At 38.1% G+C, this 25,997-nt stretch overlaps 1 protein-coding gene across 2 annotated transcripts; it reads right to left on the bottom strand.

Moving 5' to 3' along the window:
* Positions 1-5,183: 5,183 nt before the first annotated feature.
* On the bottom strand, positions 5,184-25,966 carry LOC105701567 (ornithine decarboxylase). 2 transcript variants are annotated; one of them, XM_012428413.1, is made up of 9 exons: positions 25,663-25,966; positions 10,567-10,740; positions 9,601-9,850; positions 9,410-9,486; positions 9,152-9,325; positions 8,609-8,948; positions 8,179-8,393; positions 7,885-8,093; positions 5,184-7,256 (listed from the first exon to the last, which is right to left on the bottom strand). In XM_012428413.1, the coding sequence occupies exons 3-9, from the start codon at positions 9,785-9,787 to the stop codon at positions 7,037-7,039; spliced, it is 1,422 nt and encodes a 473-aa protein (XP_012283836.1). In that variant the 5' UTR covers positions 9,788-9,850; positions 10,567-10,740; positions 25,663-25,966; the 3' UTR covers positions 5,184-7,036. The 2 variants fall into 2 exon arrangements, with proteins under 2 accessions (XP_012283836.1, XP_012283835.1); XM_012428412.1 differs by lacking the exon at positions 25,663-25,966 and adding an exon at positions 13,031-13,277.
* Positions 25,967-25,997: the final 31 nt, after the last annotated feature.

Genomic DNA, 25,997 nt, shown 5'->3' with positions numbered 1-25,997 from the left:
TCGTTGCATTGCTTGCCTTGATATTTGTATATAAAAAAAAAAAAAAGAAAAACTGGCTGCATTGATGTTGAAAATGTACTTTGTACGAGTTTTCATACTCATATCTTCCCGTCGCTCAATATTACTATCTGATGTTATCAGAAAATGTGATGTCTTGTGTCAACTTTTGGAATTTTAAATTGTATGTGTATTATAGATTGCGGAATCTGGCATAATAAATTCCAAGTATATTTTTATAAAATTTGAATTTGCTTGTAGGTGGGATTTTATTTCATTGCATGTTACGGGTTTACTTTTAATATTTTCTTTAAAGGACGTACACACAACCTTATCTTAAAGTAAAGTAGTCGTATCTGCTCGGTTTATTGACGATTTGTAATTTGGTACTAGAAATGCATCTTATTCTGAGGTAAATATTTTCTCAGAGGGTTTATTGCTAACTTTGCTCTTACGACCACCTCTAAGATGGAGAAACCAGACGCTAATTACTCTAAATTCCACGTTAAATATGACGCTAGCAAGTCTGACGCACGATGTTATTTCGTTCAAAGAGAAGCATTATTTTAAACTATACTTAACCTTCAGACTCGAAAGCTGCAGAATCGAGCTAGACGATAATTGCACTAAATCCAATGATAAATGTAACATTCCCGCGTATGAGTCACTCAACAGGTTCGGTTTGCGTCGTAAAATTCACCTACAAGGAAATATTAGTTCGCTAAGCATAGAAATAAATTCAAAAATAACCTTAAGCTTAAACTGCATTCCATTTTGCGTAATATTCTTTATAAATTTTTTAAATTACAAAAATTGTTTATCTAAATTCTAAGAAAATATTACAAGGTTCGTTATGACGCTCTTCGGAGTAATCTTCTTGAAACGTTTTCCACTCTTCTTTACGCTTAAATTGCGAAGCACTATTTCTTAGGATTTACCCATGGAGCAAGAAATCAAAGATACATTTTTATGTCCATGTAGGACATTTAATCTTCCACGATTATACGCAGATTTCTTTTTTTTTTTCGGAATTTCGCCGACTCTGGAGGCGATGGCGAGACGGGACGATAAAATGTCCGGCAAAACGTCTCCTCAGTTTCGCTTTCCGTTTCTTTCTTCAACGCGGGATCGAGGCACACGATGTTACGGCTGTTCTTTCTTGTTCTTGTCATTTCAGGTCTCGCTTGAAGTGCTTGGTACGGTGGTTGGTGAACGCAGGTAAACCACCCGAAGCGACAATGATTTTCCTCGATCGGCGACTTTTCGCTGATCTCGATGACCCATCGAAAGGTCCTAACCTCCTTTCGCCGATGTTATCAAAAGAACATTGCAAAAAAAATATAACAATTCAATACAGTCGCCCAAATGGTCAAGATTTACTGAGATCCTTGTTTGATATTCGACATTGCAGGATTTATAACACGAGGTACAATCATCATTAGTTGTTTTTACCATATATATATGTACATGTATATAGTGTTTAGTTACCTAAAATATACTTGAGTACGACTTAGATCCGTATTCATGGAATAGTTACCCTTTTCACTATCAGTGGAAAAGAAGAGAAGCAAGATCTGCTATTATGAGTTTTGCATAGGTGAAGTATCAAAGCATAAACTTTTCACAGTTAATATACACCTGCCAGTTTATGCATGTTATCGCTGTTAACAATTACAGTTAACGTATCTCATGAACCTTTGAAAATATAATCAATAAGAAGTACTGCATTATATATGTACCGTTTAGTTACCTGTAATATATTTCAGTACGACTTAGATCAGTATTCATGGAATAGTTACCCTTTTCACTTTCAGTGGAAAAGAAGAGAAGCAAGATCTCGGACTTACTCGCTGTCTTTTGCAACGGCAGTGAACGTCGGACGTCTTATTTACGAATGGCCATGTGATAGTGGGCGGTAAAAGCGAAAGGGTTAAAGGTAAACGTCGATTTCCTCCATTCTCGCTTCAACTTATAACGAAATGAAGAAAGTATTCCGCGATATTCGCGTGCAGCTAATGAAACGTTAGCGAACAAATGCAGCTGCAGGGAACAATATTTACCTTGATTTTTTTCAACCTTTCAACCTCACTCGAAAGAGTGTGACATACGAATCGATACTTTCGTATGAAATCGCATATCTCTCCAATATTTAATATAAAAATGACTTTCGAATATCAAATTTATAGTTTTTCTCCGCAATTTCATAAAATTACAACAGGGTGTCATAAGATTGTAAATTTACTTAGAATTTTATAATAGATGTATAGTAATTCACTGTTTGACGTCAAATTTATAATTTTACTGCTACCTTATGTACTGAAGGTGTATGAATTTTATAAATTTTTTTGAACAGTCCGGGCTTTTCGCGATGCAAATGCAAATAGCCGGGAAGAAAATTCTTTTGCGTGAAAACGGACCCGGGATCCTTTTCGCAGACGCGTGAAAAGAAAGTAAGAATAATCCGTAGAATATTGCGCAATGCCGGTGAATGTCAGACGTCTTATTTATGAATACTTGGTCGTAGACAGCGAAAAGCGAAAGGGTCAGAGGTAAAGACGCTCTACGACTGCATATACACTTCCCTCCATTTATGATTGCGCTTGTGTTGAAATGACGGTGTCGTTGTCACAGAAATATTAACAATCAACGAAGCACTTAACCCTTTGCTTCATAACGACAAGTTACGCCCGCCTTGAATAACCCATAAAATACATCTATCGGTTGAAAGATCTCTAAGGCTAAAAGTTAAAACAATGCCATTTTTTTTTCTCGAAATATTAATATTTTTTATCCGCGGTGATGAGAAATTAATTTTTTCCGCCGAGCAACCTGCGTACACGTTGTAAAAATCAGCAAAACGTCGGGGAAAAGTATCCATTGAAAATTATGCAACAGCAGTTAATGCCAGAGGTTTTATTTATGAATAGTCCTGACTCCGGTGAATGTGTCAAAATTAAGTAAAATTTATGACGGACGCCATTTTTGTTCATTTTCATTTTCACTCGCCTCGAAATTGTGGCTTCGGTTAATGATACTAATTAAATTAGTTCAGTTGATTTCTATTGATAGAATTTTGTTGAAATTCCTGGAGTATGTACGTGAAGTGTAAAAAGTATTTTCTTTTAAGCAGATCATGCTGTTTCAAAAATTACTTACTGAACTTAAAGTAAATGTCAATTTGGGGCGGTTAATTTTAAGACGTTAGAAATATCGCAAGAACTAAATATCATCCGATATCAAATCGATAATAATTTCTGGACTCGAATATCACCGTTTAGACTTTTGCAATTTCAATTAGTTTTGTCCAAAACGAAGTTCCGGGTTGCATAATTCTATGCGCCAGTTGCTTACGAGATTTCTCTCGAGATTCAGCGAATCGTTACAAAAGCTTGATAACGATAGTTATCCGGCAATGTCTGTCTTAACGATGGGAAAGATGCGCGGGATAAATTACTTCGACATTTCAGTAGCCACTCCAGCAATTAAATTTAAAACCGTCCACTTCAGCACTCCCTGTAAGAAGTTTAATACTCGCGTGTCTTCCAGAAGTGACCTTAAACGCCATTAGCTTCGACTTCCCGATCATTTCGACGATTAATTATCGCAAAAGTCGGCATATTCATCCTGTTTATCTCGTTAGGATGATTACCTGCCCTGAGGAGAAAATTTCATTGGACCAAAGAAGCATTTCTCTGAACAGAACCAAAAAATACATTCAATTAACCCTAGAACGACCGGCAGATTTTTTTTTTTGTATGTGACGAGCCATTTGAAACAAGTCATTTTGAACCGTATTATTAGCTCCAGTGTTAAGTCAAAGAATAATTACTTGAGCGAAATAAATTCGAATAAATTGGATGCAACATCTCTTCGGAATGATATAACAATTTGAGTCAAATAATAATCCTTTGATTTAACCATATATATATTCTTGGTTTAATTAATCTCTTTTCTAGGGGTTAGATAAAAGACATCTTCTGATTTTCGGCGCCATTTTTAAAAGCGCTCGAAGCACACCTTGCTTTTGTTTCTTTCTCCTTTTTAAACAAAGCTCGTTCTTCCAGCCCCCGGAGATAAAGATAAAGATATTAGAAAGTCTTGACATAAGTCGTTGTATAATATCGGGTAGGTGCATATAATATACATCTCTACATCTATATGTACAGAACGTAGTACGGCAAAAACTAACGATTGCTAGTCGGCCGACAAAAGACGGGGCAATTTGTGGTACCGTCGTTTTCGGAATCGTAAAGCAAGCTTTACGATCTTTTCTGGGTAAGGAAAAACACGCGTCCTAATGACAATTGCGGATGCCTTTTTATGCCAGGGCGGATTTTATGCAGCGAAAAGATGGGCATGGTGGAAATAGGAAATCGCACCTAAATGAGCGCAAGGTGCGAACGGAAAGGAAATGCGAATATAAGAACTAGTATAAGTACTCTTGTATATACGCATTTTTAGGAACACTTTCGTAACGCGCATTTTAATGGGTCCACTTGCACTCGTTTTTTAGTAGTTACAGAAATTTTATTGGGCTTAAAGACGGACCGAAACTGGACATTGTTGGGTCACAGGAGAACGGGTCCTGGGAACTAAAGGAACCTGATTTATGTAGGTGCAAGTTACGTTTACTTGGAGGTATGTACGTTTAACGACATACTGATTAAAATCAAGATAGACACCGTGTAGTTCCCTCTAGAAATATAATATACGTATTTCTTTTAGTTCCGCGTACCGAGGCTTGTTAAATTAAAATACAGCATTTCTCATTTTATTACGCTATGCTGTTTTGTATATAGCCTCCTGATATAAGGGTACTTGATTTTTTAACAGTAACTAATTGATGAGACTTCATCAAATTTACCATGCAAATTATTATATTAATTTAGGTGAATTTACAGATTTATATTTAAATCAAAATTTTGTTGCCTAAACATTTCAACATTTATTTTTAACATTAGATGCTTCTCGGCCGTCAATTCACCACTTTTGCTTTTCTTTTTTTTATCGTAATGTTTTCCAATTTTATGACTTTTACTCATTTCTTTTTGTTAAATTGTAAGCACTTTAATTCATAAACTTGGACAACCATCGCCATTCTAATATTAAACTACAAGAATTAAAATATGTGAATTGAAACGTATGTACAATACACAGACAAGGATTTTAAGTAACACACCTCAGCATACACGTGGAAGTATATTTATTGACCTAATGTGCATCTCTACACACGTGAAATATAATAATTAACAATTATAATAATAATAGCCGACGTATAATACAAGTTCAAGGGGAGGGGTAGTAATAATTAATAAGAAACTAATCGTTCTTTTTGTTTGTGACAGCTGCCTCAATGCCTTAAAATCCCTAGCACTCCTATAGAGTTAACCTTTTGGCTTGACGGAGAGAGAAAAAAAAAAAAGAAATAGAAATTACACATAAGTACGATCCAAGTAAATAAGAATTCAAAAGAAACACATAGCAATTGTATGCGCACCACGCATTGGCTACGTACACTGTCGAAGGCGACTTTGCCCTTATTTCCGCCGCTTCGTTGATAATGCATTTTAATATCTAGGTTTAATTATCGTCCGCGCAATGCGGCTACACCGAAACCAAATCCTTTGAAAGCACAATCGACCGATAAATGATAAATGTCTTCGGGAGGAAACCATAAGAGCTGTATACAAGCTCCGAAAGGAGAGCTAAAGAATTTCGATAGAAAATCCTTACGTCATCACTACTGAAATAGAGATCGAGCCACGACTCGTGACAAGTCGTAATGTTCAATCGAAAGCTGCTCATGAACAGTATTTCGTATCGTTAATCAACATTAGATCGAGTCGTTCGTAATAAATTGGCCACCGGCGTTTAAATCTTTAAGATCCACTCGACACGACAGAGTAAACATCCCGATTAGTCAAATTCTCGTGCAGTTAGAACGCTCGACAGATACCAGAATAAATGTATTAAAAGCAATGTATATAATATATGCTTGATCCATAGAAGTATATCAATATAAACGACGCGTTACTGTGTAAAGGTAATTTGAGATATTTCACATTTTACTGTGCGCTTTTATAATTGTTCTCCGTTAGAATTGTCTGTCGCGTATGAAACTTATCGAAGCACCTACTGAAAATTTCGACGGATTTAAAACCCTTTCCTAGGTTAATCGGAATATTCGCCGGCTCTAAATTAATACCTTGGGATATTTCGAATTGCCTCACGCCGCGATGCGTTCCCTACGTTTTCGTTACTTTACTTCTGTCGTGCTTGAAAATGTCAAAGCAACGGATTAATATCGCCGTCTAAAGTCTGGTACAAAACTATAGAGTTGAATCGCTACGACACTGCTCATATTACTATTTTTCATTTCTTCTTTGACACATAATCTGCTGTATATATCGTGGCCCGATTTGCTGCCTGGCTAAATATGATTCTTTTTTTTCCTTTTTTTTTTTAATCAAGAAATTGGAATTCGTTGTCCACCCACATTCAATTAAAGGAATGGTCGTTCGATTTGCCCTGATACATCGCAAGGAGGTGTTCTCGGCTTTGCTGAGTAATTGATCGATGACAATTACATCAATGATCGTGCAAACCCTGATAAAGTACTCTCTGCCAGTGCAGAATCAATGTCGCTATACCAGATAGTCGACAACATGAACAACTCCCAGACTGAAGGGAATCTATTGAGAAAGGGTTATAAAAAGATTCCACGATCATTGAAATGGCTCGGAACGGTATAAAAAAAAAATGCGATCTAACTGGAATTGTAATTAAGTAATTAGACCATAATATCTCCGTAATCCTGAAATACTTCCGTTGCCGACCGATAGGCGATCGTTAATCAGATGCTCAGTTAACGTTGAGGGGAACTTGATCCCAACCGATAATGCAATTAGATAAATTATGGATTAATTACCAAATTATAATTATAGAATGATTGGACCGTCTCTCTCGGAACTTGTCGCTAGCTGTAACGAACACACCTCCTTGCGATGGGCTTTCCAAAGTCGATCGAGACTTCTGTGACTCAGTTTAACGGCTCAACCTCCACGTAGTCATAGATGAAGGGCGGAGACGAATCGGTGGGATTTGACAGGATTTCCTGTGTGGGCACTAGCTCGATGCCAGGATTGGCCCATCCGTCGATCTTAGAACCTCCGATATCCAAGCCAAGACGCAAATTGGCTGGAGTGTTGCCAATCACGAAGTGGTCCTCCGTCAGAGGTAGCGCGTCTTTGAGCAAGAGCCTGAAAATACACGAAAGAAGCGTTTATTAGAGAGAAATTTCACTGAGTACATTATACTGCCTTACGCCGGTTCTCCAACAACTGGTATTAAGTATCGTGTAAACGTTTTAAGCCGGTGTTATCGGTAAAATCGGAGTAAAACGGCGTTTATGCGATACTTAAGGCGGTAGGAAAGTGGCATCTGAGGACTTAACCATATTATAACACTTTTATCCGAATTGAGCTTACCGAATCGTTTGAAACTATACTACGTGAATATGAAGGCCCTAGGGAAGGTCTTGACATCCATGAAAATTCAATTTTTTTTTTTCTTAAATATTAAACACATGTTTATAAACCAATTTAACAAAATTAAATCTCATGGGTGAAGGGGCCTTCATTGACGAGACCTCTTAGACACCACCTTCATATCGCCTTAATACTAGTAGTTATAATACTAGCATAAAATAGCACGTGTAAGTGTGCTAAACCATATATAAATAGATCTTTGGATATATAGTAGAACTACTACACTGCATATCGTTTGCCTATCAGGCAAGATATCAGCATGAAATTCTTTTCTGTTGGTCATTCAAGTCCAAAGAGTTCCTATTAATTGAATTAAAATGGAAACATCAACGATCCTTACCAAACTGCTTCATCTGCTACAACGTGGACCTTTGGCACCGGAAATCCGTTGAATGGAGAAGCAACCGGTAGAGTGTAGGCTCCCATGTTTTCAAAGATAATCCACTCTCCGAGATCCATTTCGTGAAGCAGAATGTTATCGACAACTTGATCCAGACCGTCACAAGTCGGTCCCCAAATGCTCGAGGGAATCATCTTGCCGCAGCCACTCTGGAGTTAGAATAGATCAGAATTATACATCTGGATGTTTATTTCCTAGGTGTATATCTAAGTTTTCGCATCACCCTGTACAAACCTTGAGTGGAATAGGCGTAACGTGCTGATGATCGTAGAGAAGGCAGTTAAAAGAACCGTAAACACCGTCGTTGATGTAGTACATGTTGTGCGTAATGGTAGATGGCGATTTCTCGTCGCTGCGTACCGAACGTTTGCTGTGAATACTAGTTGCCAGGGTGAAAGCAGAAGCTACGTAGAAGCGGCCGGGTTCGGCAATGATGTGGACGTCATCGGCTAAAAAGACAGTTATGTTCAGTACAAACTTCCTCAACGACCGTTCTCTTATTTTTAACACTTTCGTTTCTAGAAGGTGACGCTGCACAAGAGTCACTAGAAATTCCGCTCCGCGGATGACTTCAACATTTCCTTTCGATTCTTCTTAGGGACTAAAGGATTTCAATATGAGCTTCATGAAGCGCTTTTTATTTACATTGACAAACAGAACTTACTCGGAAAGTATTCGTCGATAGCCTTGTTGATGACATCGGCCATTTTATCGATGCTAGTGCCTTTGTTACCAGGGTAGCCACCTCCGAGATCGAGCAGGTAAGGCTTGAAGCCTAACTCGGTAGCCAGATCGAAGAGCATCTTAGCATGGCAAATGGCTCTCTTGAATACCGGAGGGTCTTGACAACCAGACCCTACGTGGAAGCTCACTCCCACAACATCTAGATCCAACATTCGAGACACGTGCAGGAGATTCGGAGCCTCGAAGTTAGGGTCGCAGCCAAACTTCATCCCCAGCTGACACTGAGCTAGTTCGGCATCGCACCGAATGCGAAGAACGATCTGAAATCCCATTTGCAGTTAAAGCACCGTGAACAAGGGATACAGATCGATTTCATTCATCGGGAGGAAAAGCATTGACGTTATAGACCGTGGAGTCAAACGTCGGATTCAATCCGAAGGACAACATAAAGAGGAGATCAAAGAATACCAGTATTTTCACATTAGAGTTGAGTAGTTCGGGTATTCCAAATCGGCATACTAACCTTGGCCGCTGGGTGTAACTTTTTGATCTTGTGCAGCTCGCTTTCGTTGTCAACGGTCATGGTGTCAACTCCAACCGCTGCAGCATGGCGAATGTGAGAAGCGGGCTTGGCAGGGTTCGCGAAGATGATCCTCGAGGAGTCGACACCCACGCCTAATACTTTGTTAATTTCAGACTGTAAATGAAGAAACGTTGTCTCATATAGTAAATAGAGGTAGATTTAATTTCAGATTTATAGCGTACTCCCGTGATAACTCACTTTTGATGCGCAGTCGAATCCAATACCAAGGGATGCCAAAACTTCGAGTACGGTCAAGGTGTCGTTACATTTCACCGCTGTGGAAAAAGGAACACATTTTAGACTGTTGCAGTCGCCGGTGTCTTCAAATTACCAGGTCATGTTATTAATTAATATAGGGGATGTAAATAGATTTATTGTGTTTTATGTACCATAATAAGGATCGACGCGTGGGAGTCTCTCCTTCCAGATTTGGTGTTTGTGTACAATGTCTCCGATGTCAAGTACGTAGAAAGCTTCTTCTTGCAGACCGCTGGTTGCGATGTCTTTAATGACGGTCATAACACTCGACGCACCGTCCAACACGTGGATGCGTTCGTCCAAATTTGTTACCTTCATGATGATTGCTTAATTGAGAGGTCGAAAGTTTGATGGGTACTCTATAGGCGCTGGGGCAGCAAACTGAAATGAAAAAGTAATCGATATAACGATCGATCAAAGACATACATACGCCAAGTTCCTTCAGCTATTTAAAATGGTCGTTCAAAGACCACCCATATTCCAGCCATCTCAGAAATTAATCATCGATACTTGCATGTCAATATCACCTACTTCCTCACATTAAGTTCTGCAAAAACAGCTCGATACCTTCAAATCATCACAACGCCTTTGATTATTCTTCCTCCCTCCGTTTAATTAATTAATGCTAACCTTCGACTTAAGACACCTGGTTGGACTCGACCGCACACCCCATTCCGTATTTTCTCCATACATTTTATATATTGCACTTTCCCCACACTGTGTACTAATTTTATGTTACCACCGCAATACTTAACCTTCCTTAAAAAAACTTAGTTTCCATACAGTCTAATTTTCATTTGCACTTTATAGCGAAGAGATTGAGACCACGTGCCTGTGTTCGCGATACTCTGAATTTGTATAAAAAAAAATAGTTGCCGGATTTCTTTTTCCATCCATGGAGTATCTTAGTCACTATTTAAACACATGAAATGTAGCATCATGTAGCAATTAAAGATAGGTCAATACAAAATACGAATGAGCACGTGTGTAGTTAACGAAGTGGTTCAATGTAGAGCATATGAGGGGCAATTTTCGGCCGAAACGACCCGAAATGGTGGGCGGCCTTTGATAATATTTGAACGTCAAGTGATACGTACGAGGCAGCTGTCAATGAGAGGTGGGTGAGTCGTGGGGAGGCGGATTAATACGAGATCACTGTGGGGGTGCTAGCAAAGCCACGGGGGCTCTGCGTTCAGGGCCAACTTCCAGTTGCCGCTGTTGCTCGGACACCCACCAACAGACTGGCCTACCAGCCTATCGCAGATAGATCCCTGGAACAGAAAAATTCATATTTCATTTAAACACCTAGAATAAACACAACGATATTAATAATTTCAACCCGAACGTTTCTGCGCATTCTCCCCTCAAATCAATACCAAACGCTTTATTCTGCGCACTTGGCGCGAAACTCTACTGATCGTCGTGATGACTTAACGAAAACACCCGAGACAAATCATTACGGACATCAGAATACGACTCAGTAATTAAAAAAAAAAAAAAAAAAGGGACAGGTTCATTCCCGGATGTTACTTCAACTTTCAATATTTTTACTCCGATAAAAATGTATCCATGATAAACCTTGCATGGCGATGTTGATGTGGCGGGAGAAGACGTGATTAATGAGTATTCGATTTTTTTTTTTTTAAAGATGCAAGTGTAAAATCTAAATATTGCCCCGGAAGGAGGGTAGTGAGTTAATGTCTTGTGATGTCGGGGTGGGAAGGGGTTAAAATAACGATGAATTAGGAAATCGCCGAAGCTGTAGGAAAAAGACAAGTTGAGCATAGGGAGGAGGAAACAAATGATGCAGGAAGGATTATAACTGTTACCTTGTTGAAAACCATCGGTGGTATGATTTTTTTTCCAAGGTATCGGATAGGCGACATATGTACAATTGGGAGATATGTACTATTGGGAGGAAATAATACATATGAAAGGTGCAACATATCAGTACGTTCCTTTCTTCTTAGAATCTCTGTTTTTGGAATATTTCTGCAAATCATATTTTCCTTAATTGTATTGACATCGCGGCTGATTTGTTTATTAGTTTCCGCTCCGGGAATCAATTCTCCCGTTTTCCTTCTCAGAAGGTAAAAGTGTGCATTCAAGATGATTTCAACGCATCGCTTCATGAATTCTGAACGAAACCAGACGAAAGCGGAATACCAACGAACACCACGAATACTTGAACAGCGAAATTGACACGGTACAATTTTCAAATATCAAGAAGATTCTAATTTTAAGCCGACTTTTCGCCTCCCCAAGAAATTCATGAATTAAATCGCGTGCACTGTAATTGCCAGTGGAAATTAATCCGCTTAAACAAAACATATTCTCTCGATTCTATAAATCGCTAATGAGATAAGTAATTACCGTAGCCGTCGAAAAAAATTTACAATTGCTTTCACTTTCAATGGGGGAATCGAAAAATGCGCAAAACGGCCGATTATTCTAATTAAGCTCCCGAGGTATCGACTTTAATTTTCGAAAGCCAAGGCAGTGTCGTATCTGACTCTCTTATCGTGGAGGTTTAAAGATCATTAAGCGGGAAAAGTTGCGAGCCGAAAAGTAACTCGCATTATTCACTGGTGCATAAGAAAGGCAATTAAAGCGACGGCCTGAATTCTTAAAGAAAGATGAGAAGAAATCGGTTTCCTAGATGCAGTAAAGACGATAGATATCCGTTACCGCAGACTGTCTGGTGCCAGTCTCCTGATAATGACGACTTATCCCGAGGCCCGAAGATGAGCTCCTCAAACCATACTCTCATGGCTGCCGATAAACAAGTTCAATGGAATATCATAAAATGAACACCGAGCAAGAAGAATCGGCGACGATACTTCCCTAACTCCTTTCCTCCTTGACTTTGTAACAAACAATCGTTTATCACTTACCCGCCGTTCGATAACGAAAAGGAGAGGAATAACTCCGAAGTTAAAAATTGGAATTAATTCCTCTCTCGTATATCGAATTGAAGGAAATGTTTCGATCTCCCGAAATAATTCACCCCGTCCGAAAGACAATCGTCATCGATTTATTCTCAGAGTGGAGATAATATTTCGCGAACGGCAAAAAGTACTGCGAACTCGCGATAAGCCGTTTAAATAAATACTTCCGGCTATTCCTCGTTACGTTCCAAATGATTCTTTCAATGTAAAGAAATTGATCGACTTAAAAGGCAGATGACTGATAATTCCCTCCTATCATTTTGACTAAGATGTAGTTTTTGAGCCTTCTCCATTCCCCAAGTAATGATGAAACTCGATGACAGAATGCAAGAATTCATTACGTTTAAAAGTAAATACCATCGAAAATGATTTCGAGGCAACCCGAAGAGGTGCATAAACTCCAAAGAAATACAGAATCGTACCTGTTGGTAGGGCATCATTTTCATGCCTCCATTATTACTCGGCGAAACAAAACCCGACGAAAGAACGCAAGAGGTAACCACGTCCGAAATAAAAAATAAAAAAAATAAAAAACCTACAGCAGCATAAAAAAAAAAATGTTCTGAAACGACTTAAAGAGGCCGATCGAATCAAAAGAAAGGCAAGAACGTACCTGATCGTAGGACGTAATTCTCGTGCCTTCTTTATCACACATGCAATGACAAAAACCCCTTGGGAGAGAACAAGTAGCTACTTGGCGTCTTTTGAGCTTTCGGCCCCGCGGGTCAAAGGTAACGGCGAAAGAGAAAGAAGAAGAGAAAGAGAGAGAGAAAGAAGACGAGATCGAAGACCGCTGGAACAGCTGATCGGGAAAGCGCGAGTTCTGCGGCCTCGCGAAGTATCGAACGGTACTGAGCCCGAAGTAACTATTTGGGCCACTATTTATACGAACGTGATAAGTATTATCAGCCGGTTTACCCATGGTTCCAAGTCTATATGAAGGAGAGCACATCTTATCTGACGACAAAGAGGTACATGGTTCATGAAGATCGCATCGGAGCGGTGGAGTGGTGGCGGTGCGCACGCCACTCGAGGGTCAGTCTCCATTGGGGGCAGTATAGTATCATGACTGAACACATTCTACACGTATATCGTACGCGATGTGCGATATTGGCGCAATCATTGTAGATGATATCCAACACCAATACACGAGTCTTGTCTCAGGGATTTCGCGGCTCGAGGAGGAGCCGCGGGGATTCCAGGTGCGGTATCTACGATCTTGATTTCTCTTCTTCAACGAACATGTGTCCTATCAACAACGACGAAGATAGAACCTCCGATACCTTTTTTCGAATTAACACTAGATAGGCATGACTGCAAGCCTACTTTTAATGAAATCCGTCATTTTTACAGACACGTTAAACATCTCGTTACGACACTAAATGTACCTATTTCCGGAAGATAATACTAGTTTTTGTATATTTTAGGCGTAAACCTTGAGGTCCATCAAATCTAATGTTGAGCAAAACTAATTCTTAAATCATTGGGTAGCTCTTGAAATATTAGGCATTTTTGTTTTACCGATTCTTTCAAGCGTCATGAACTTCTGTTAATCAACGGACTGACTTATTCCAATGCAGTGTCGTGAGAAAACGCACGCAGTTCTTGCTATTATTCTATTTAAAAGGGCATACACACGTAGGTTCTTTCAAATAGAATAATTGCAAGAACGCACGTGGGTCGTCAATTCGTCTTATATGAGTTTCAGTTTTTCACTACACATTTTTTTTTTTATTGAACCTTTTGTCGATCAATGGTCTACATTGGGGGCAGGGGAGTATCGTGACTAAATACATTCTACGTGTATATCGTCCTCGATGTACGATATCGACACAATCATCCAATACCAATGCACGAGTCGTCTGGTGGATTTTGCGCGTTCGGAGGAAGGGGTTATCCAGGATGTTCATGTATCGATATCTGTAATCATGATTTCGTTCAACGAATGTACTAATGAGATTGTCACCCGCGCCGTCTTAAGGATTTCGCATGTTCCAAGAAACGAGCATCAAGAATATCCGAGTATCGATATCTATAATCACGATCTTCCTCGAGAAATTAACGCCACAAGACGCAAGCTTTGCTAATCCCCCTGGAGATTTAATTAAGCCCCGTTTAAAAAATTTTTCATTGCACGTTTTCATATTCTTTTGAATCCGATCAGTGATTAGACTCCTCTAAAGTCAGTACCGAGGCATTACCGGATATAAACCACATATTATGAATAATATTAATCTACGATTCATAATCTTCCTCGACAAATTAACGTCACAAGACGGAAGCTTTGCTAATCCCCCTGGAGGTTTAATTAAGCCCCTTTTTAAAAGATGTTTCATTGCACGTTTTCTTATTCTTTTGAATCCGATCAGTGATTAGACTCCCTCTAAAGTCAGTACCGAGACATTACCGAATATAAACCACATATTATGAATAATATTAATCTACGATTCATAATCTTCCTCGACAAATTAACGTCACAAGACGGAAGCTTTGCTAATCCCCCTGGAGGTTTAATTAAGCCCCTTTTTAAAAGATGTTTCATTGCACGTTTTCTTATTCTTTTGAATCCGATCAGTGATTAGACTCCCTCTAAAGTCAGTATCGAGACATTACCGAATATAAACCACATATTATGAATAATATTAATCTACGATTCATAATCTTCCTTGACAAATTAACGCCACAAGACGCAAGCTTTGCTAATCCCCCTGGAGGTTTAATTTAGCCCCTTTTAAAAAAATGATTCATTACGTTTTCTTTTTCTTTTGAATACGATCAGTGGTTAGACTCCCTCTATAGTCAGTATCGAGACATTACCGAATATAAACCACATATTATGAATAATATTAATCTACGATTCATGATTTTCCTCGACAAATTAACGCCACAAGACGCAAGCTTTGCTAATCCCCCTGGAGGTTTAATTAAGCCCCTTTTTAAAAGATGTTTCATTGCACGTTTTCTTATTCTTTTGAATCCGACCAGTGATTAGACTCCTCTAAAGTCAGTACCGAGACATTACCGAATATAAACCACATCTTATGAATAATATTAATCTACGCGTCGAGGCAACTTCTAAGAAATTGTAAAAAGAATTAAGAAAATATATATTAGATTTCCAGCTGGCGTTATCTACAGTCAGGAATTTTTTTGTTTAATAAATATACTTAGAAATATCGTGACTAGGAGTGAAGTCGAATTTTTATTAGAGCGAATAATTCCGAAAACGACGCAATTTTTCGTTCCACTTTCGCTCATCGAACCGCAAGCCGATCGATGGCTATGTCCGCGTTGGGCAATGTATTATCGTGATTAAACCCATACAACGTGTACTACACGGTACTTACAGTTAGTATCTGGATTTTGCATTACACGCGATCTGCGAATTAGTACACTATTATGTTCTCTTATAAAGATTTGGCGTGTTCCCAAAAAGAGGTACATCGAACAATTTTGATACGCCTCAATTTCAACGATAAGAATTCATTATCGAACATATTGTAATAGAATTTAAAAGTAAAGCAAGGGATTACATAAAGTAGCTATTTCCACATTTCCTCATAGAATCGCGAATCGAAGGTCAGGGTGGTATCAGGAACAAGCATGTAGAACATGTAGCACATGATAAGTAAGTACTTATACTTTGTATTAAATGCGATTCTCGAATTAGCGCAATCGCCCTTTTATAAGGATTTCGCGTGTTTCAAAACATAAACGCACCGAATAATTTTTATATGTCACAATATCAATGATAAGAATTTATCATCATAATATATTATAAATTACTATGACAACGAAGACGATTAAAAGAAAAATGACGATGGAATAGATTCCATTTTTAACAGGAAACAATTGATTACATAATAAAAATTGTATTTTTATTAACCTTTAAACACGCCCTTAAAGGTCCGCATCTCTTTTTTGCGTTATGGTCGTACCTTCGAGTAGGATTTAATGGTTAAATGTGAAATTACGAAAAGAAGTTATTTCCGTTCTATATTTGCTCGTCAAATCGTCAATCGCCAATCGCCAATCACTAATCGAAGTTCGATCTTCGTGGGGGGCAATGTGGTATCATAACTAAACACGCACAAGACGTAAACAATACGCAATTCTCGGATGATCGTTGCACGTATCACTTCGGGGATTTCACGTACTCAAGGAGGGACAAAAATTAATTTCCAGGTGTTCTTATCGATAACAATGATTATTTTTCCACGAACAGGCCTCGAATTAGCGCGATAATGGATGAAGTCCTTGTTAAACGAGTTTTTCATAAAGTCAGAGATTAAATTAAAAAAAGCGATTATAAATTCAATCATTTCAGACAAAAAAATTGTTGATCTGATATATAGTATTTTGCGCCCCCGTAAATTATTCTCTGGGTCTGAATCTCGTTTTTAGAATATCTCCTCGAAGCTCGATAATGAAACTGTACTTCACTGTCAATTACAATCCGCCATTAATGCAATGTATGTCAAATTTGATACCTGTTGAACTGCCTGGGTCCAATCATTTTAGATTCGCAGATATGCCAAAAATTAACTATGACAAAGTGACATTATGACGTTACGGCTGAATGAAAGTCTATTATTAAACAAATGACTGAGGCTCTGCTTGTTCAGAAATGGGCTGAAATTGAATCGAAAATCCGTGAAATCACATCAAATGTACGGTTTACGTGTTAATTCGTGGGGATTTAAATTTTTTTTAGATAACACCGAGTGCTGAGTGGTGATAATGTGACCGCGACTAAAGTGTTTGTCTTCGTTGGGGGCAACGAGTAGTGTCATGACTAATCACGTAATGCTCGTCGTACGCAATTGTCATACGATCGTTGTGTATAAATCCCTGACATTTTAAGAATCCGCATGCGAGTTGCTCTCGATTTTCAAGTGTTATGATTTCGCTTCTTAAAAGAAACAAAAAAAAAACAGACAATGTTCCGAAATTAATAATATTCTGACAATGAAGATATTTTCTATTCTTCAAGCTCCCTTCCCTGATCATACTAAAATCCAGACAAGTACATGAAATCTCTCAAACTTGCACAAATTCGGTATTACGTTTTTCGAATTAAAGGCATCGAAAAGCCATGAAAATTTCACCTAGCTAATAGTGGTAATTAATGTCAGTAAATAACGACATCAAATAATTCCACAAAATTTCACACGCTACTGCCTGCCTTGATCTCACTTTTCTCGTGTTATGTTTAATTAGAAATTCACAGACTTTTAAGTCATTCTTCGCTTATTGAATTCTTGTAGCCTGTCTTCATCCCACTTTTTTCTTTTACTATAAATAATCGATTCGACGTGGATTTTTTTATAACATTGATCACTAGCTGACTTTTCACGGTCGTATGTATTTTCCACTAGCAGTTTACGCGGAAACTTTTTTTTAGAAAGTCCTTGCCAACTGTGGAAGGTTTTGAGGCTAATCATCATTAACAAATTACAGGTTTCACTGTCGGGTTATACCGACACATTACGTGAAAGACAAGGAATGCATCAAGGTTCGTTATTCGCCGATTAAGTCAGCTCTGATGATTTTTTAATCCTAGATCATCATTCTGTAAATATTTCTAATGTGCGTAAACTGCAAGTGAAAAACAATATGTGGAACAACGCGTACGTCAATGCAGTATGATTTCCTTATTTAGGGATTACCCTCGTATACCGGAAAGATCTGCCTAAAGTGTCATGGTACTCACTCAAGATAGTACGCGTTCAATGATAAAGTCCACCTAACTTCGTGTTTAACCACAAAACATCATAATTAAGCACTAAATATTGTGATTAAAAATTGTAGAAAAAGAAATAATCACTAAAACGCGACTAAAGAAATAATTGGTGTTTAATAAATCCTTTACACGGGAGAGAAAGATATTCCACGTGAATGTGATCTCGAGAAGTACCTGACCAAAATGTACCAATACTCTAAGTACAGGTAAATATCGTTAAAATAAAAATACTAAAAAATGTTTGCAAAGCTCCAGGAAGTTTCAAAGGATGTTGATGTATCTTTCTTAGTGCCAGAGAGAAATATCGAGGACGGATTGATATCACAATTAAATTTATCCCCACAAAGTACGCAAGTCTCGTCCGATCGTTTCACGTACCTAATCACGTCGAGGAATTTCGAGTGTTTCAAGGCGAGCCTATCGATTCTCAGGTGCGACTTATCGGTGGTGTAATCCGTTTTCGCGGAAAAAAAATTTTGCAAAATTATCACGTCGCAGGAGACGATGTTCTAAAAATAGCCATTGTTATGTACGTAACTTGCAATGCAATATCTAAGACATAATGGGACCACACGTCCAATTACACGCAGCGATTGCTTTCTTTAAAAGGTTTCGAGTGATACGCACTTGAATAGTAGAAACGGACAGGAAGAACGAAAGCTCATTAAAATTGAACAAATTACTTCAGGCTTACTTTTAACACGACGTTAAAAAAAGGATGCCGATTCAAAGCCCAAAGGAGACTGTACTTTTCACCGAGTTTCCCTCTTAATTAAACTCCAAAGAGAATTTACTTCCTATGCAGCATTCGCGTCCTAAAATTGAACCTCGATATCGTTTATTAAAAAAACAAGTGTCTAAATGAATTGTAATAGAAGTAAATTAAACAACCTATGCATTGTTAGCTACCACGATTGCTAATGACGCGTCTTTGCTTCTGCATTGCAAGTCATCGGTGCAATAATTGCAATTAACTCCGATGATCGATGATAACAGTTAGCCCTTACGACATAATAAAAAGGAAAGTAATTTACAATCTCAACAAGACAATTCTGCACAGCATCGCGGTACAAATGTCAATACGATTCAGTATTTCTTATGAAGATGTTTCGCCTCCTAAGTTGTTTCATTTACATAAATTTGAAAAAGGAAAAAAAAAGGATGCACCTTTAAGTTTATGTAATGAACGAATTTTTAACTTTTTGTTATGTAAGAGATCGCTCGTTACAGACATTGGAGGGCAGTTTGACATTTCAAAATGTTGCCTTTTACGTAAGCTCAAAAATTGGATGCCCCCTCGGGGTTGTGCATTCGCCGCATTTTTACGTCTTCGTCAAACAGAAGATCACCTGTTACAGTCGTGCAATACTGCCATTGCATTCGAGAATAAAGCAAGGTGTAATCTCACCCCACCGATAGAACATATAGATCCAGATGTGAGTCAGACCAGATACAAGAAGCATGGTTTATCAGCTGAACAAACGTTTGTCTAACCCCGGGGATGTGTTCACGATCCGTCGTCAATGCAGAAAGTCCAACAAAAAAAAGAGAAAAAAAAATATATATATATCCGCAATCATCCGCACCGCTCCAGACGGCCAATCATTTTCCGATACTCGTGTCTCGTCCATTTTCATGCCAGGCACTCCATGTTTCATTTTTTTTTTAACTCCATTCAACAAAATGACTTCCTTGAAGGAAAAAACATTTTTTTGTTTGAGTTCAATGAAATGAAATGTGTTTTCATACCCAAGAAAATATTTTATTTTTTTATTTTTCAATAGACAACAAAATAATTCCTTTTCCGAGACTCTCGTTCATTTTCGTGTCAGGCACTCCACGTTTCATTTTTTTTTAACTCCTTTTCAATAAAATGATTTCCTTGAAGGAAAAAACATTTTTTTTGTCCCAATTCAATGAAATGTGTTTTCATACCCAAGAAAGTATATATATATTTTTTTCAATACACTTAATAAAATATTCCTTTTCCGAGACTCTCGTCCATTTTGGTTCCAGGCACTCCATGTTTCATTTTTGTTTTTAACTCCATTCAACAAAATGATTTCCTTGTAGGAAAAAACATTTTTTTTTGTCTCAGTTCAATGAAGTGAAATGTGTTTTCATACCCAAGAAAATAAAATATTCCTTTTCCGAGACTCTCGTCCATTTTGGTTCCAAGCACTCCATGTTTCATTTTTGTTTTTAACTCCATTCAACAAAATGATTTCCTTGTAGGAAAAAACATTTTTTTTTGTCTCAGTTCAATGAAGTGAAATGTGTTTTCATACCCAAGAAAGTGTATATATATTTTTTTTTCAATACACTTAATAAAATATTCCTTTTCCGAGACTCTCGTCCATTTTCGTTCCCGGCACTCCGGTTCACCGGCTTTCCTGAATTGTCTCCGGATGGTACACGAAGTTATAATCTTATCCGTCGGTTTTTATCTTATCGAATAAATTAACCGAAGTCATGAGGGAATTACGCATGCCGATAAGAGGCGTACATATGTTCATTAACCTCGGGAAATTCGCCTAATCCAAGCATATCCGGTCCACGCGCTTTATCATCCTTTTGTCATTTAATGTCATTCATATTAATGCGCGCAATCGTTACATCAGACCCCGGACGATCGAATTATCATAATCGGCGATCCTGCGAATACCGTCGTTACGTAATTCTCTAACCACTGGAGGAAATAAAATTGTCACTTGACGCGCCGAAGAGAGGAGAATCCCAGAAAGACGCACTACCTGCACACGATATGGCAAAACCGATATAAATTATGATAAGCGCGAGATAACGCGCAGAATGAGGTTTTCCCGGGAATTTTTCGTCAGTCGATAAGTCGCCTTTTTCTCTTTTTTAGGACATTTTCACGAGACGAATAAAAAACCTCGAGGTGATGAGGAGTTAATTGGACGCCGCGTCGAAATGAAGTGCAAAGCCTCGACATCATTAGCGTTAATGAAGAGTCATTGGTAAATTCATTTCAGGGATAAATTTCTATATTACATGACATTGGGCATTTTTGTCCACCTAATGAGCTTACGATTTCACGAAAACGAAGAAAAGACCCCAAAAAAATTCACTTAATCATTGACTAAGCAATATTTTAATTAATTCCTTCTGCATCGATATTAATTATGAAAGTGTCCACGAGTACATAAAATCGCGTGCCAATTAACCCTAGACTTCCTAACCACCCTGCAAGTGACATTGTTACTAAAAGCTCGTAAAACATACGACTTTAAAATAATACGCCGATATTTTATAAAGCCGAAATATTTTTTATTCAAGTAGAAACAACTTTTTTCGCTTTAAGCGAGCAGAAAAATAAATAAGAAATGAATTCTCTCTTATTCGGCGCAACGAGGCCACGTGATCACATTACGACATATTGGCATTCTGGGAATCGCCGATAATGATTACAATTAAGTAATCCAGAGCTAAGGAAAATGAATAATCAACTGAATGTTTACTTCTATTCCTCCATACTCTGCAATCTGTATGCACATTTATTGAACATAATATATCACATCATTCTCCATAATTCCAGCTGCCATCGTATTAAAATTCACCCTGAAAAGTATCACCAAACTGCATGAAAAAAAAAAAAAAATAATACAAATATAATACAGGAATGTGATAATCATTTTCTTTTTCTCTTAACCCTTGGGCTGCTAAGAGCGCCCAAAGGCGCCCGACGTTTGGTCCAATATTGTCTGCACGGTCAGACGAATTTCGCCCATATGACGAAATGGCTCCGTGTTGAAAGGGTTAATACTGCAGCCTGTTACACGTGTCGCACGACGATAAATGAATAGGAAAAAAAAGAAATATATGAATCAACCCTAAAAAGAATCGTCAAATCTGAACTTGGGATGACATTCACGTAGATAGTCTTCAGGAGCCGAAAGATATCGCTCCATCGCCAGCCGGCGATAATTAGAGTCAGGATTTTGTTTTCCCAACTAAGGCGTCACTGATACGCTGCGAGTCTACCCAGTGATAATCGTGTACCACCGGTTAGAAGAGGAAAATCTGGACTGGGTGAGATATCGCCAGCTCTAAATGCGCCCAATGTTTCATGAAATGTCTCGCCTCGAGGTTTCTCGGAACGGCGGAGCTCGGCATAGTCGATGAAATTTACAATGCAATTACTATCGAGGATGAAAATCTCGGCTTCCTCCCTCGGGTAATAAATCCCGGGAGCGATAAGCCCGCGGTTGATAAGATACAAGAATTCAAGAATTCAGGAGCCTTTTTTCACAATCGGTTTCCTCCAATCCGCATTATCAATTGCGGTCTCGCGTGTCAAGCCACGCATTTAGAACGGTAATGACGGTCATCCTGGGCATTAAAATGCGCCGAAGTTAAAAACATGAAAGAAAGCTGCGGGAAAAATGGGGGAAAAAGTTGTAGAAAAATGAGAACACGGGGTGTCATCACCGCCTGGTAGAAGGAAAGCCGATAATTGTGATAAGTCAAGGATGATGAGAGAGATCTTTTCAACAAACACTCGGTACGTACGTCCGATTCGAACTTAATGCTGCTAGTGAGAGACCGTAATTAATCCTCGATTTAATTTCATAATATCTACTTATTTAGCGTTTCAATATTTGCGAAATCCTCGCGGTAAACTCGATTGTTCTAAGTTTTACGGTAACGTTTAATATTTATTAGGCGGCTTTGTTAAATGCTATTGTCTCGGCTGGGGTTGATTTTTGTAGGGAGGAGTTTTCAATGTGCTGTTAAATTTATGAATGACGAGTTGCGATTGTACTGACAGGGACGATATCGAGTATTTTATGGTATTGGTGAGTAGGATTTTCAACAATCTGTAAGCATTACGCTTTTCCCTTATCATTCGACACTACGAGTTTTTTCGCTCAAATGTATTTGGCTCGAAACTCTACCGAGTTTCTTGATCACCAAATTCAAGTATGGTAACGATTAGAACCATTTAAAAATCCGGATTTTCATTCGCGTGAAAAGAATGATACGTTACAAAGCATATTTTTATTATACTTTTTTTTTATTCAAATGTTTAAGATCTGCGATAATGTTACCCCTGGTACCCACACGTGTCAGGGAATTGTTACTTCTCATCTTCACGTTATATAAATAACTGTGACAAAAGAATCCCTTGAACATAGATATGTATAAGTTCTTAAATATATATATGAAATATTGTTAGATATAGAGATCCAAGTATTTGCCAAAATCGACAAATGCGACTCACTTCCTGTGCGAACGCTCTGTCTTGTTCTTGGCAAATTTCCGGATTTCCTGGTTCATTTCATATGTAGGAGATTCGAGAAAGTGGATGTAAAATCCGAATGTTTAAAATCTAGAAACTGTGTAAGTGTATGAAACATAGGGTACTAAGTATGTATTGCATATTAACACATCAATGCACATAATTACATGCATTAGATATACATTTCTTGATAATATAAAAAGTTGCTACAAGTGTCTAAAAACGTTGGGGATTCTTGTATAGAGAATTGTTTCACCTCACTTTGTAACTACTTTTCTAATACTTGCATATATGCACCACTAGAAATGCATCGCAATCGTTTTCACTTTCATCACTGAGTTCTATATTTATAGATCGATATCGATAACGTATTTACGTTATCGATGCTCTCAGGTAAGATATGGCTCAACTTCTAGTTATAGTGTTTAATAAAAAATCAACCTACGTCATATCGATTGAACGGCTTAGTCTGAAATTGCAATAACATCAAGGAACCGTCTGGCGACAATTTGCTATTCACTTTATTTCCTGGAATTTCCTTGCAATGCATAATTGCAGAAATATTGAAGAAAAGTCACAGATTTACTTATACTACCTCTGGGTGTCGAAGGCAAGCAATTCTCATGTTAAGAGTACATCACGGTTGCATTTTATGCGCATTGTTCTGATATATTCTTATCCACGTGATTACTGGACATAAAATTCATTCGTTATTCGTATTATTCACTGTTTGAATCATTAATTATTTTTTATTTGCCGATGTACTTTATTTGCAACTTCATCCTTTATTTATACCATTCCATATCTGTGCCACTTTCCCGATGACTTTATTCTCGAATATCTAATTGTAACTTGGTGTTCATATCACTGTACGGTTACGTCTCGTATGCAAAATTCATTGAATTTTCAACTATTTCTTTTACCTACATTCAATAAATATACTTTGCCAAAGGACATAATGCAAAAGATGCTTCATATTCAGTCTACGAAGTTTATAAAAATATAATGATTTCATTAATGACTTTAACATTTTAAAACATATAATTTGAGCGTCTTCTACAGCAATGCAGGTATAATTTTCAAACTATTACTTAACACCTTTACAAGGTATTGCAATTAAAAATAGATAGCAACATACTCATAAACATTTCTTAAAGAGATTATAAACTCAGTGCATCTCTTTGCTCCTGATTCTATGCTTATTACGTCGACATAAAAATCATACGCTGTACCGCACATGAAGTCTTCGGCATAGGCTTGTTTCTATATTATGAAACGACTAGTTATTTTTTCTCAAGCCTTCCTATTAATAACCTGATCGAAGAAAGAAGTAATTAAATAAACATGTTTAATCATCCATGTATAAGTAATCATAACGATGCTATGAAAGCTCAGACACGAATTTAACAAACTTGCGACAGACTTTATGTAAGGAATACAATATGTTAATGACTATCAAGGTCATCGAGAAATTCAGGAAAGCACTGAGATATAATAAAAATAAATAAATAAATATAATATTGTACCGGTATAAATCAGAGCGTAATTGTAGGCAAAATGATTAAATGAATACACGCTCACGCAACAGAAACGATTGCTTTCTTACATTCCCAAATGGCACGCTCGAGACACGTGATCGAAAAAAGGCGAAGACAGAAAATGGCAAGGTTACATACTTTCACGGAATAATCTAAAAGATCAAAACTTAAGATGAGTTTTGCATATAGACTTCTGTCTATACACTAGTAGTAAATGAACAAATTAATAAATTATTATAATTCTCCACTAAAAATTGCCTGTCCTTCGATGCTTGCTATATTATGTAATTTTATTACTCCAAAATATGATCTCATTGACGAACGACTTTTCATACCAATATGTTCAATTATTTCTATGTAAAATATCCCTGCATCGTCAACCATCATCTGGAATTAAATAAAACATGATTGGGCAGTATATTAATTGGCCGTAGGTCGAATGACGGTCCCTCGAAAATTGCCATGATTCGCCGAATCGAAAAAGAATCCCACCTTACATATCCAGCCAGTTACGCGTGTCCGGCTGATACGTAACGAAGGAAGATTCGAAACAGTAGGTGTCGAATTTCAGGGTTTAGAAGCATCAACGTATCGTGAAATAGATAGGAGGTAAATTTCACGTGACGTACACGCGGCGCCGAGGCGAGTTCGGCACTCGCCATGGGTGGATTCAGGTGCATAATTTGGCGGTTGGGACTAACCTTATCGAAAAATTGCCACCCTGCGGGTCGGCACTCGGTTATTGACGGAATGATGGAAGTTTTCGGTGACCGGATCACAAAAATGAGTCAAGAAGGCTGGCGAACGGAGGGGATCGACCGTTGGGACCAGCAGCACTTGTGTTCACGAGACAGCAGCTCTTTGCGGATAAAGACGGGAAAGATCATCCGTTTCGTCGATCGGGCACGATTAAGCTTCGCAGACGAACATTTCACGCGGTTCTGGTTAAGTCGGGACACGATCTTCGCCTCCGTTCAGACGCAGCTCGCGGCCAGGCTACGCGAAACTTCGGAAAGCCTCGGACCTTGAACGCGTC

This window comes from Orussus abietinus, unplaced genomic scaffold (assembly GCF_000612105.2).
Source record: "Orussus abietinus isolate OABI.00-Male unplaced genomic scaffold, Oabi_2.0 scaffold114, whole genome shotgun sequence".
Lineage (NCBI taxonomy): Eukaryota > Metazoa > Arthropoda > Insecta > Hymenoptera > Orussidae > Orussus > Orussus abietinus.
This window is presented reverse-complemented; position numbering and strand designations above follow the sequence as displayed.

Bases quoted from the DNA above. Each gene is read 5' to 3' on its own strand.
- LOC105701567 (XM_012428413.1), bottom strand. From the start codon at position 9,787: ATGAAGGTAACAAATTTGGACGAACGCATCCACGTGTTGGACGGTGCG. The intron at 9,326-9,409 runs GTGAGTTATCAC...CTTCATTTACAG, and splicing joins GATTCGACTGCGCATCAAAA to TCTGAAATTAACAAAGTATT. The intron at 8,094-8,178 runs GTTTGTACAGGG...TTCTAACTCCAG, and splicing joins TTACGCCTATTCCACTCAAG to AGTGGCTGCGGCAAGATGAT.